Below are 14,120 nucleotides of genomic sequence, written 5' to 3'. Positions count from 1 at the left end.
ATTTGGTTATACAGACATTGTACATCCAGATTATTACTTGTATGCTTTGATTTAAATATTTAATATTACTCAATTCAGTTAACAATTACAAAGATTTGAATAACGAATAATTTGACCATACATATTTGACCATACATCATACATATTAATTACCAGTCTGCAATTGCAATGATATGCCAATCAAGTAGTTGTCCTAAAGGTTTTATTGACTTTGAAGTGAGTTAAAAGTGGGTCCCCAGGAGCAGGGTTGAAGACCTCTGTCTTACTTCATACGCTAGAACGCCAGACTCTCTTAAACGCACATACGACAGTTAGCGGAAGTTAGAGATTACAATTTGTAAAGTTTCAAAAGGAAAAGGACAAAAAAGCCGCTCGGGCATTCATAACGTGGCAGAGCAAAGCAAGCCTTTTTAATGAATTCCTATGGTTAAGCTTCCATAGGCATGAACTGAAACCACGGCAGTGGACATGCGCCGTAATTTTACTTTCAGTTTAGAATTAACGCAAATTCAGGGACGGGTTGCTTGAATTGTGGGTTCATTAGCCTATTATTCTTAATGAAAAACACAACAACAAAACAGTACAATGACATACTCACTTAAAGGTCCACTGAAAACAAAATTTAAGTTTTTTAGCTTTTAGTATGACTGTGTTAGCCTTAAAGTTATGAATAAGCTGGTATTTTCCAAAATTATGATACAATTTGCATTTAGGAGATATAGGCATTCAAAATTTACAGTCTCCCATTTCCGTTAAAACGAATCTCAGATTTTGGTGACATCATCGCAGACTTCACTTTCTCGTCAAATCTTCTGTCCAATCAAAATGCTCTCTACAATCTAAAGCCCGCCCCCTACACTGCTGAAGCTAAGGCTGAAATCGGTTAGTTGTTAACACACATTTACTAATTTCTACATGGTGAAAGGCACATAGCACACTATATATGTGATAGGAAACGATTCAGTGTAAATATGCTTTCATTTGAGGCGAATAAAGTCTGTTTTCACGTTAGTTTCACACACTGCAGCAGCGCACACACCAACGGATCTGGTCTAAATTTAGACTACAGACACGAGAGTGCAGCGTGGATCATATGCGCGAGTCCACGCAGACAACAAACATATCGACCCATTTGAATTCTGCACAGAATGCTGCATTTCAAAAGCGATATGGAGGAGATTATGATGGTAAACAGTGTTAGAGGAAACTGGCTTTACCAAACAGAGAAGGTTTGCTCTTGCGCTCTAGTCAAACTGTATATTAACGAAACACTATTGGCTGTTTCAAAAAGGGGGAGGAGCGGCTAACAGCTGAAGCCGTTTCAGGGGAAATTACGTCAACACACTGAATAATGCGGCGCGTTTCAAGGCACTTCAGTGGGCCTTTAAATAGGCTCTTCTGGATTTAGTTTTAAAACCAAATCGTCCACGATCATCTTGTCTGTCAGCTCTTCGCACTCGTGATGAATGAAATCTGACTCCTGCTGTGTTTGTGCTAGGACTCATTCAGCTCATTAAGGCTATATTAAGCAGACATTTCAGTTTTTAATTGTAGTGTCTGTTCTCTAACTTAACCAAATGATTTTATTACTATAAAAATCAAAACGACAGTGGGGGCAGTGCCGCAGTGGGCAAGAGATGTAACTGGTGTTTCGCCTGAACACCGGCAACACCGAATATCACAGCTAGCCTAATTGAGGGTGAGAAAAATTTTTTTTCAAAGAGCATATTGCAGGTTAGAGACTCCAGTGAGTCAGTGTATAGAAAAATAATGTAGGACCTAGATTTTCTTTAAAATATACTTGTAAATACGCTAATAAGGCTTTTTGAGTCGTTTTTGTGAGAAAATTGTACTTCCCCATCTAAAAATGCCCAAACCGGAAGTGACATAACGAGAGGGAGTGCAGTGAATTTCAACGATAGGAAAACAATGGATCGCAATGACAGTTCTGATGCTGAGGAAATTATAAATGTTTATTAATACTTATATGGCAGACCACAGCCATACAATTATGACACACAATAAGAGACAGGCCAGTATTAGACAGAAAAATGATTAGAGGAGATTAATGGAGTTGTTGTGTGAGGAGAAACAGTGGAAAACGTTAAGCTCATAACGTTATACAGTATTATATGAACACTGTGCTCAGATTACAATACTTTACAGATAATTATCATGTATAAGGTAATCACAAAGCTATTGTCATTTAGGAGTATTGATAGCAGAAACTAATAATAAGTTTTGACCATCTGGTATAAGTCACACTCGTTAATATCCGTCCACACTAAACGTTAAAGCTGGCCGAACATTACACAGTGCGGCTTTTGCCGTCATACGAGCTCGCAGATGATTTCTTTCTCTTGCGTGGGCAGAAATACACGACGAGCCGAGCATGTTTCTCGCACCTCTCGATCTCACAATATTTTTTAAACATAAAAAAATCTGAAACTTTCTTCAGCGTTTGACTGTCCCCTATTGCCAAATCATGCTAACAACCATGTCACATAGGCTAGATCTATGAGTATTATTATGCTATAGCTCAGTGGCTGCAACCATATAGTGTGACGTTTTTACACACACACACACGCACGCACACACACTCTCTCTCGCTCTCTCTCTCTCCTCTCATTGTTTTTGTTGAAAGGGCTGCTGTTCTCTGCTTTTCAACAAATCATTTGCACAAAAATATTTATTTCTATCTGAAGCTATAGCAGCAACATTGAGTCTCTGTTTTGAGTCTCCAGTCTCTGTTTAATGCGAAAGCTCGAGTGTAGCTACTGTGCACTGCGCACGCCTTATTACGGTGCATAGTTCACGTGATTTCTTCGAGCTGCGTGACAGTCATACCTCCCGCCGCGGCCAAACCACAGACAGTATAATGTTAGTGTCATTGTGTGTTTTATGTGATCCTTTAATCACTGTGTCATGGGTTTGTGCTGATTTACCGTCGATAGTGTGAGGATGTATGACGTTTTGACGTGTATGTATTTGAGCATGGATAAAACATTGGCATGGATAAAACATTTACATTATCAGCACATGATTCAAAGACTTTTTGTAAAAGTGAGAGACTATGCATTTGTGTTAATGTAGCCTACATACTTTGTATTCATCAATGTTGAAATTGATTCACGTAATAACAACAACAAATAAGCATGGCGTGTGGGTGTTTAATCATTTAATATTATCCTTTAAAAATACAATGTTGCAATGTTGAACTCCATCATATCGCTGGTATGATAATCCGCGGTGTAAAGTGAACGCTACACACACCACCGCGTGTGTCAAAGCAGATGCAGAAGTGAAGGCCGTCTCTTCACCTGCACAAAATGCCACCATGCAGCTATTCAAACTTTTTTTTTTTTAGGAAACTTGTGGACTCGATGTCCTGACAGGCTGGTCATAATCATTTTTCATGACAATGATAAATTGAAATAGAAAAACTACCGAAAATACACTGATTCCTACAGAATACTATTCTGCACTGAGGCAACGCAGAGCTTGGCAGACGACTCCCTCTCATGACGTAATATGACACATAATTTTTCAATATGTTGAAAAAAACAGCTGTTTTTACAAACAGCCAACGAAACGACCACTTTATCTACTAAATTGTTGCTCTTATGTGTTTTAAAAACATTTTAAAGCCTGCATTACCTTTTCATATGGCATTTTCATATAAGGTTATATATTCATCTCAACAATTTTTTTTACCTGCAATATGCTCTTTAATAATTTACATTTTTGGGTGAACTATCCCTTTAAAACTTAAAATTTTACTTTGGGACAAGTGCAATGATAAGATGACTAAGTTAACTTATTAAGGAATCACCTTTTTTCACATTTTGCCGATTTTCACAAAAATCTTCACTCCATGTGATGTGACATAAAAATAATTTAAAGCATTTTAGCAATGAGCTAAATGTGAAGTAAAAAATAGAAATAAAATAAAAATCAAGAGATGTGAATACATTGTGTTTTTAAATTATTCAAATTGTTGCGAATCACTGCTCGCCACACATCTTAACTTCAAATGAACATGTGTATCTGGAAAAAATTTATTCAGTTTGATTCAGACACTCACTGTGTCTGTGTGTTTGTGTCTGCGTGTGTGTGTACCTGGCAGACATCAGAGCGGATACCAGTTTTCCAGAAACCCTGACTGCTGAGCTCCACTGTGACCTCCCTTCTCATCGTATTCTTCTGCCTGATTTTCTGCAGAGCTTCCTGTAAATCAGTTTTTGGACACAGTCTTCAGACTATTAAGACAATGTACTTTCCCAAATTTCTGGACTAAAAACTCTTGCCACTCTTCAAACTGCTCATGTACAGAGCCTTGTACATGTACTCATGCAGAGCCTTGATGTGGTATTTTTGTTTTTGTTTTGTTTTTTTGCATTTCTAAAATGGAAAAAAATATGCTACCCTTCTGCCATATTTGTCATTTTAATGTCATATTAGCTATTTACAACTACAGAAACAACACATGCAGACACTTACCTCCCTTTGTGTTAACTTCTGTTTGTCAATTTGTTTAACCTTCGGGCTGTTGGCTAACAGGTGCCGCAATTTCACATAACTCTTCCACAACTTTTGATACCTGAAATGAAAGCAGTAATCTACAGTATTGTATCCATTTCATTATATTATTATTAAAATCATTATTCATGACAAAAAAGGGCCAAGCCCATATATAGAATTCAAGCTAACAAATATGCAGGTGTACAATCTTTTCAAAAATTAGCTGGGATATTAGTTTAAATATGAATGCTAAAAAAGAAAAAAAGAAAAAAATGAAAATCATGATACTTGCAATTATAAAATCCCAAAGGCAACCATTTAAAAAAAAAAACAAATAAACATGTTTCTGAGTGAAGGGCAGCACTGTGTTTATTTAAACAAGCAGCTCATGATCCAGTGTTTTCTGTGCCTTGGAGTGACTCACACAGCAAATGCTGCTCCACACAAACTCCATCTCTGCATCTGCTCTGGGTTTGCGTTGCTTATAACATGAATTTGGAAATGCAACATGCCTAAGCTATTTCACTAGATTTATAATAAAAAGCATTTATAAACCAGTTGCCAACAAAAGAGAAACTTTAAAGCTGTAGTCCATAAATTTTGCTTCTTGGTCACCATCTCTGTTTGAAAACTGCAATTGCTGTTTGTTTGTTTTTCCGGAACGTGGGTTGTGGACTGTGTGTTCTTGACTGTTCTTCTGTGCCCCCGTTCTTTCATTTTGTGTGCATAATTGTGACAAATGTCAACATAGATTGACATAAAAGTTTTTTTAAAATATTTTTTTAAATTTTTACAAAAGATACCTACTGCAGATTTAAAGAGGAAACATTACATATGTTTGATTCATAAGTAGGACATTTAATGTTTGTTAGACGAGTCACTAGTCAACTTTCTGTTTAATCTTCAATTAAATTAGTTGTGGCGCAGATCTAGCCAGACAAGCCAGACCAACATCAAGATGATTGGTCTGGAAACTCACCATTGACAGGGCTCAATCCGAGGGGCGGGATTAACGGTTGTCTTTCAAACTCCCTCTGCACGGCGTGCACGCAATTGGATAGCGCTACAACCAACCAGAGCAACAAAGGTGAAGCAGAGCTTGTTGATAGATTAAACTTTCACTATATCCGGTCGGTCAACCAAGTCAACCAAGCAGGTGCCAGGTTGTGCTGAAAAACGAAATCTTCATCTCAATAAAGCTTTTCAGCAGATTGAAGCATGAAGTGCTCCAAAAACTCCTGATAGCTAGCTGCATTGACCCTGCCCTTAATAAAACACAGTGGACCAACACCAGCAGCTGACATGGCACCCCAGACCATCACTGACTGTGGGTACTTGACACTGGACTTCAGGCATTTTGGCATTTCCTTCTCCCCAGTCTTCCTCCAGACTCTGGCACCTTGATTTCCGAATGACATGCAACATTTGCTTTCATCCGAAAAAAGTACTTTGGACCACTGAGCAACAGTCCAGTGCTGTTTTCTGTAGCCCAAAGTGTCTTGACCTGGGGAATGCGGCACCTGTAGCCCATTTCCTGCACACGCCTGTGCACGGTGGCTCTGGATGTTTCTACTCCAGACTCAGTCCACTGCTTCCGCAGGTCCCCCAAGGTCTGGAATCGGTCCTTCTCCACAACCTTCCTCAGGGTCGGTCAGCTCATCTCGTTGTGCAGCGTTTTTTGCCACACTTTCTCCTTCCCACAGACTTCCCACTGATACAGCACTCTGGGAACAGCCTATTCGTTCAGAAATGTATTTCTGTGTCTTACCCTCTCGCTTGAGGGTGTCAATGATGGCCTTCTGGACAGGGTCGGGTCGGCAGTCTTACCCATGATTGCGGTTTTGAGTAATGCACCAGACTGGGAGTTTTTAAAAGCCTCAGGAAGCCTCACTTTTGCAGGTGTTTAGAGTTCATTAGTTGATTCAGGTGATTAGGTTAATAGTTTGTTTAGAGAACCTTTTCATGATATGCTAATTTTTTGAGATAGGAATTTTGGGTTTTTATGAGCTGTATGTCAAAATCATCAGTATTAAAACAATAAAAGACCTGAAATATTTCAGTTGGAGTGCAATGAATCTAAAATATATGAAAGTTACATTTGTATCATTACATTATAGAAAAAAATGAACTTTTATCACATATGCTAATTTTTTGAGAAGGACCTGTATATACATGTATCCCTGTAACACATGCATTCTCTCATATGTGTGAAAGCATCTAACCATATAAATAAACCTCAGTACCTTAATTAAGAATTTGGTTTAACACAGTCACCGCCAAAGGAACAAATTATCTTTTGTATATGTTCTTATTGGCCCGCGTACATGTAACCTGCGGCCCGAAGGGAGAGCCTCCAAAGCAAAAATGGAGCGGGTGAGATTCATTTGTCACATACTGAAATTGTTTTTTTTTTTCATAAGATGTGAGAATAGCTCTTGTATTGAAGTTTGTTTCTGGCTGGCTATCTTACTTGCTTCATTAATTACTTGTGCCAATTTATTTTTCTTCCTTATTGTTAAATTTCCATACCATAAAATGTTGTTATACGTTAAGATACTTTCGATAATTCATCTATAAACATTAGTTCAAACCTCAAACCAATATTAAAATTCCTTAATTTCCTAAGCAGACCTAAACGCTGTCTTCCTTTTTTGTTTATATGGTCCATTTTTTTCTGGAATGAAAGCTTATCATCAATAATGGTACCTAAATATTTAAACTTTGAAATTTGCTCTAACTTTGCACCCTTTAAAGTAATTTGTTCAAATAAAATACAAGCTGTAATGATCCTAGTTTGTTTCCCACAAAATTATACCTTTGTTTTCTCAATACCATCAGATATTAAGCTAAGAAGCAAGAAGAGAAGTGGCTAGTGCTCTGTCACACTTACTGTGGATCTCCGGCGTAGCTAAGCTGAGCAGGTCGGATACCAAAATGCACAATGATCGGGAAAGTGATGACACTGGAGTTGAACTGCTCACGGTCTAACTGGTCAATCCTCACAGAGCTGGGTTTCTGTGCAAGTACAGACACACATAAAGACACATTTAAAGGTGCAGTCGTGTTTCGATGCCATGGCCTCTGTCTTGAACTTAACAGGCTAAATATTTATCATATTGCAATTACAATATATGACAAAATAACAATGATATTTTAAAATTGCAGTAGCTATTAGACTCCTCCTAGTCAGCTAGACTAGTCAACTTTTTTGCACAATGGACAATACCAAAATGCACAATGATGGGGAAAGTGAAGACACAGGAATTTCGGCTCGCAGTCTAACTGGTCAATCCTCACAAAGCTGGGTTTCTGTGCGAGTACAGACACACACATAAAAAAACATTTAAAGGTGCAGACATGCTCTGATGATGTGACATCGGTCTTGAAATTGGACTGCAACAGTCAGGTTGCAAATTGCAACTTTTCCGCGATAAATTATAAATGTTAGCTAGAAGCTCATTACCTGTCTAGTGATGTACATTAATAGCCTGGCCCTGGTCCTACAAGAGTCTCATACATTTAATTTGTAGAGAGTCTGGCCACCCTCCAATGACAAGCATTTACTTCCTTGAAGGCAGGTACTCTGTTGAAGTTGGAAAACTATTGGATCTGCACAGAGCCACCCTGGATCTGCCATAACCAATCGCTAACGTGTGGTTGTGGCGTATGTCATCTCAAACCATAGACTGTAGTGCACAACATCAACATCATCGTTCTGAGCCACTCCCTCTGTTCGCTGATTGGACCCGTTAAAATTTGATCGGCAAAAACCAGAGAATATACCGCAATGCCAGATGGAGTACTGAAGGAAAATGAAAATTTAGAAGTAGTACGTAGGAGGGCGGAGTCAGGCTAGTACGTTTATGCTGAAATATAATTAAATAATGTTTTGTATAAAAAATAAATATTAAAAAACAGTCGCAAAACTTGTGTCATTATGTGTATAACTTCCATTAAGGGAACATGGTGAGCATCACACCCTATGGTTTTCATAGTGCATTGTGGGACTTTTTATGGAGCAAAAGTTTCAGTGGACTTGGATTGATTTTGCGATTGAGACAGCCCTTAAAATGGCCAACTCCCTCATAAATGCCCTGACTACTGAAATGCTGAGCTAAAAGAACCTTTGAACATTTTTCTTTGGACCTAAAGAAAAATAGTTCCCAGACCAACTAAACTGAAAAAGTGGACAGGCACATGTTAAAGCACATTTTTTGACATGCAGAATTACAGAAAAGCAAAGATTTTCAGCTACAGATATCAGTGTAGAAAGACTATTCTCACAGACACATCTCACCCATTCCTTATTTTATTCCACAATACACTCACCTAAAGGATTATTAGGAACACCATACTAATACTGTGTTTGACCCCCTTTCGCCTTCAGAAACGTCTTAATTCTACGTGGCATTGATTCAATAAGGTGCTGAAAGCATTCTTTAGAATTGCTGGCCCCTATTGATAGGATAGCATCTTGCAGTTGATGGAGATTTGTGGGATGCACAGCCAGGGCACAAATCTCCGGTTCCACCACATCCCAAAGATGATCTTGCTATTGGGTTGAGATGTGGTGACTGTGAGAGACATTTTAGTACAGTGAACTCATTGTCATGTTCAAGAAACCAATTTGAAATGATTTGAGCTTTGGGACATATATTTGGGACATTATCCTGCTGGAAGTAGCCATCGGAGAATGGGTACATGGTGGTCATAAAGGGATGGACATGGTCAGAAACAATGCTCAGGGAGGCCGTGGCATTTAAACGATACCCAATTGGCACTAAGGGGCCTAAAGTGTGCCAAGAAAACATCCCCCACACCATTACACCACCACCAGCCTGCAAAGTGGTAACAAGGCATGATGGATCCATGTTCTCATTCTGTTCATGCTAAATTCTGACTCTACCATCTGAATGTCTCAACAGAAATCAAGAATCATAAGACCAGGCAACATTTTTCCAGTCTTCAAATGTCCAATTTTGGTGAGCTTGTGCAAATTGTAGCCTGTTTTTCCTATTTGTTGTGGAGATTAATGGTATCTGGTGAGGTTCTGCTGTTGTAGCCCATCCGCCTCAAGATTGTGCGTGTTGTGGCTTCACAAATGCTTTGCTACTTACCTCGGTTGTAACGAGTGGTTATTTCAGTCAAAGTTGCTCTTCTATCAGCTTGAATCAGTCGGCTGATTCTCCTCTGACCTCTAGCATAAACAAGGCATTTTAACCCACAGGACTGCCGCATACTGGATGTATTTCCCTTTTCACACCATTCTTTGTAAACCCTAGAAATGGTTGTGCGTGAAAATCCCAGTAAGGCCCCGATCACACAGAACGCGTTTTTCAGGTTCGAAAACACAAGGCAGTTTTTAAAAAAAATGTTTCTAGGCAAGCCCAGAATCACCTGTACTGTCAGTCAAATCAATGTAACGGTCAACACAACGGAAGGCCCGTCTCTCCATTCATCCGATTGGACAGGCCCGCCTGGCACTAACAACCATGCCATGCTTAAAATTGCTTAAATCACCTTTTTTCCCATTCTGACATTCAGTTTGGAGTTCATTAAATTGTCTTGACCAGGACCACACCCCTAAATGCATTGAAGTAACTGCCATGTGATTGGTTGATTAGATAATTGCATTAATGAGAAATTGAACAGATTTTCCTACAGGGTATATACAGCAATCCTTAAGTTAAATTTACTACTTTTTAATACCTTTTTTACTACCTTCAGAATAATTTTTAAAACCATCACGACACTGAATTGCAAGTGTTAATCAGCGACCTTTCTATTATTTACACAGATTTTGACATATATAACATACAAAAAAGAATATTTAGAATCAACACCAGGAGGTAATCTGTTATAAGCTATCATTCAGACACAGTAAAATAAATCTCAACATTCACAAAGGTTGGTTAAGGAGAAGCATTACGCATACACATTTGATTTCATTTAATAATTGGTAATTCAGCAATTAAATTATTTAGTGTTTTTTTTTTCAACAATAAAACCTGAGCCAAATATTACATTTCTATAACTGTGATAAGTTGTTGAATTAAACAAAATACTAAAAACTAGTGCTGTCAATCGATTAAAAACTTGAACTTTAAATCACACATTTTTTCTGTGATTAATCGGAATAAAAAATAAATATTTTTGTACGTTTTTTTAATATAATAATTTCACAGTTAATCAAATTAATGTAGAAACAACATAAAAACAGTATATTTTAAATTCTTGTTTAAATGGCATCTTTTTATGAATGAAGGCCAGTAGCCTATTACTGATATTAATACAGCTACTGATTTTTTTTTTTTTTTTTTTTTTTTACATTTATTATTAGGCTTTAAAAATATAACAGTTTTTAATTTAAGTAAACTTAAAACAATGCTAACATAAACCCATAATAAATGTCATGTTTACTCCTGCCCTTCCTGTCTGAACAGTTAGGAAATATACAGACATGTAATAAAGTTATCAAAGTATAAAGTCTGCACTGCCTAAACTATAAATTAAATAGTTAATCCTTATTTAAGCTACAAAAGTTATTTAGTCAAGAGCAGCGAGTCATTTTCTCTGTTCCCTTTTTTCTTTAACTTTACTGACAGGAAGCTTTATTGGCTGCTGTCCCTTTAAGAGCAGACAGACACGCGGATCTCACTGTTTACTGTCTATGGATCTCGCCTCGTTCTCTCACAACTCTTTTTGTTCATTTTAGACTTTATATAAATCATTTAAGATTGCTCTTATGAGGACAGTCGTTGAAGATATGCCTTGAAGCAAGTCTAAAATAAAACGTAAGCCAGCAACTTGTGTTAAGCGTTCAACTCAGTGTTCTGAGATGATGCCGAACGACCGCTGAATATGACGTCAGCATCAAACGTTGAGACGAAAGATCTTTGCTTATGTGCCCAGATATGCTAAAGCCCATATTTAAACGAACTAACGCGAACGCAGATAGAATTTCAATCAGAATAGGACTACCTGATAGTCTGAAAAAATAATACCTAATCTGGAAAAAAATAATACCTCTGAGACCACATTTAACACTTTTAATGGCCTCAAATTTGACAATTTTGATTTATCACTTTTTAATACTTTTTAAAACCCCGCGGACACCCTGTCCTAATAATCCTTTAGGTGAGTGTATTTCATTGCATTAAAAAAAAAGTTAATTGACTTGCTCTGTGCCATTATCTCACAGAGGCATTTAAATATTCAGTCTGCTCCTGAACTGACATGCCACGTTTGTGTAAATGTGTTTTACCATGCCAGGGTTGGTGACGATCATGCCCTTGCACTCCTCAGCATATTTCTGCCACTCCAGTTCCTCCCACTGTAGCATATTTGCGATCTCCTCTTCGGGAACCAGAGCCGTGCTGCTACGCAGGAGATACAGCAGCACCTGGTGCATTGACAGCACCTCCTTTCCTCCATCTGACATAAAGTGAGCAGACAGGAAAACCCATGTGAAGTGGTTTATAATTTTATAAAAATGATTTGCTTGTGTGTGGACATTCACACATTAAACTGGTTTAGCAAACTAATTTCTTTATGCGAGTTTGAATAAAACAATGAGTTTCATTTGTATAACAGCGCACCAGTGTTTAAGCTAATCTAGATTTTTCTTTTTTAAGTGCGCCTATTATGGTTTTTCGAATATTCCCTTTCATGCAGTGTGTAATATAGCTGTTTGTGAAAGTAAACATTCTACAAAGTAGCAAAGCCGAAAGTGCACGATAAATAAAGTTATTGTTTCCCAAAATAAACAATCAACCCTGAACTGCCTTAACGAGTTGCTTTTTGTTAGAGTCCAACTGCGTGACAGTTCAGCATCACTAGAAATGATATTTGCATTACAACAACCTATGTTGTACGTTGTCTGCCCGTGAACAACTTGTTCATGTCCGGCCTCAAACACTTAATTTTACAGACGACTGCTCTCAAATCTCTGGGTTCACCCGGGATTCTCAAATGGCATGGGTCAGTACCCACTTTATTTGGACCAGCTTGCTGCTTAGAATCACAACCTGCAAGTATTATTAATTATCGATTTATTTATTTTATATATTTTCTATTTTTATATTGTGTATGGCTAACTCGTTATTACTGTCTTACTGAAATATTACTGTAAAGCAGCTGTGGGCCACTAATACCTAAAACTATTAATGTCTGTTAATGCAGATTCTCTTTTGTTCTTACTATTTTGATTAAAGAAAGGATTGAGCAAGATTTGTTTTGCAGACTTTAATGTTACATCAGTCATTCACATTAGTGCTTGGCAAACACGTTTGAGGTAAATAAATAATTTTGTAATGTGCTGCTGTTGCGGCTAGACGTGCAAATGTTTGGGTTTTGTTTCTGTTTTATAGAATTGTAAATATATCTTAAAATACTGATATTCAGAGGCCCGTTCTTCGTGCGTCGCTAACTCAGTTAGCTGGATTTGATTGTTGACGGTTTGGCTTGATCTCGGATTGTTTGGTTTTTTTCGAAGCTCATCCTGGACTTGATGTCATAGCAACAGGTCCATAAGCTTAAACCTGCTCGGGAGCATGTAAACAGGATTAGATTGCATCTTGAGGTGATACTTAAAATCTGTCCCAGCCACTGCTACTTTATTACAAGAGTTAATTCCTGAACCAGGGGCAATAATAATTTAAAATAATAATAAATATAAAAGTTTATTTGAAAAAAAATATTTTAATGTTGTGTAAAATGTGTGTATAAAACAATAGAGACAGTCACTTGATTGAGAGATTTATTTGTGAATTGTGATGGAATAATTACTTTATAGTTGTATTGGAGGTTTACACACATTGTGCAGTTAATCTTTGCCATGCATTAATTTGAGTGATGACGGATAATATGGGAGTGGATTGATGCACCGCAAGAGATGCAGATCTTATGATCTTGATTGTTAGGAAACTATAATTAATATTGTCACATAACAAATTTGCTTCAAATTGAATTAAAAATTAAATTACAACATTAATGTAAAATGTAAAGTGTGTACAAATATTATAAAATCGTGAATATAAATAATTGGGAATCATGTTCATCAAAACAGTGCACATTTAATTTATCTTACTTTAATGTTGGTTTGGTCGTTTGTCTGTTTCCTTATAAAAGTCCAGAAATTCGTGTTTTCTTCTTTTTTTTTCTTTGACAAGTTTTTTGCCAGGTGGCTTTTTTAATTATATGATGTCATTACGTTGTCTTGACGCCAGCCAATCGCTGCATTGCTGATCGTGGTTTCGAGTAGCGATGCATCTGCACTCTTCAGGGAACACAAGCATGAGCACTGATCTCAGATAATTTAATCCAGATATTTTAAAAATCCAATCCGCAAATTCGTTTGAAGAACCAAATTAGCCAGAGTTCAGTTATCAGGATTAAAAGATCTGGGATCAATCATCTCGGATGTATTAAGCGAGGTACGAAGAACAGGCCCCTGGTCTATAACTGTAAATAGTACTATGGTCAAAAACAGTGGATTTTAAACACGCGTGACACCAGACCGTTGCTATGGTTGCTTGCTTTTTTCCTTGTATTTACTAGTTTTTATTACATCCATCTTTGACAGTTGTGACACTCTTGAA

General features: G+C 37.4%; 1 protein-coding gene across 1 annotated transcript in view; it reads right to left on the bottom strand.

Moving 5' to 3' along the window:
- The window catches only part of drosha (drosha ribonuclease III), a 56,798-nt gene that overhangs the window by 25,833 nt on the left and 16,845 nt on the right, over nt 1-14,120 (bottom strand). Inside the window, exons 12-15 of the mRNA XM_067430195.1 lie at nt 11,786-11,955; nt 7,412-7,536; nt 4,501-4,600; nt 4,120-4,227 (exon numbers count right to left, since the gene is read on the bottom strand). Coding sequence (XP_067286296.1) covers nt 4,120-4,227; nt 4,501-4,600; nt 7,412-7,536; nt 11,786-11,955 — 503 coding nt within the window. The remainder of the gene's footprint in view (nt 1-4,119; nt 4,228-4,500; nt 4,601-7,411; nt 7,537-11,785; nt 11,956-14,120) is intronic.

Source organism: Pseudorasbora parva, chromosome 21, assembly GCF_024679245.1.
Source record: "Pseudorasbora parva isolate DD20220531a chromosome 21, ASM2467924v1, whole genome shotgun sequence".
Lineage (NCBI taxonomy): Eukaryota > Metazoa > Chordata > Actinopteri > Cypriniformes > Gobionidae > Pseudorasbora > Pseudorasbora parva.
The sequence above is the reverse complement of the archived record's forward strand: the minus strand, read 5'-3'. Positions and strand labels throughout refer to the sequence as shown.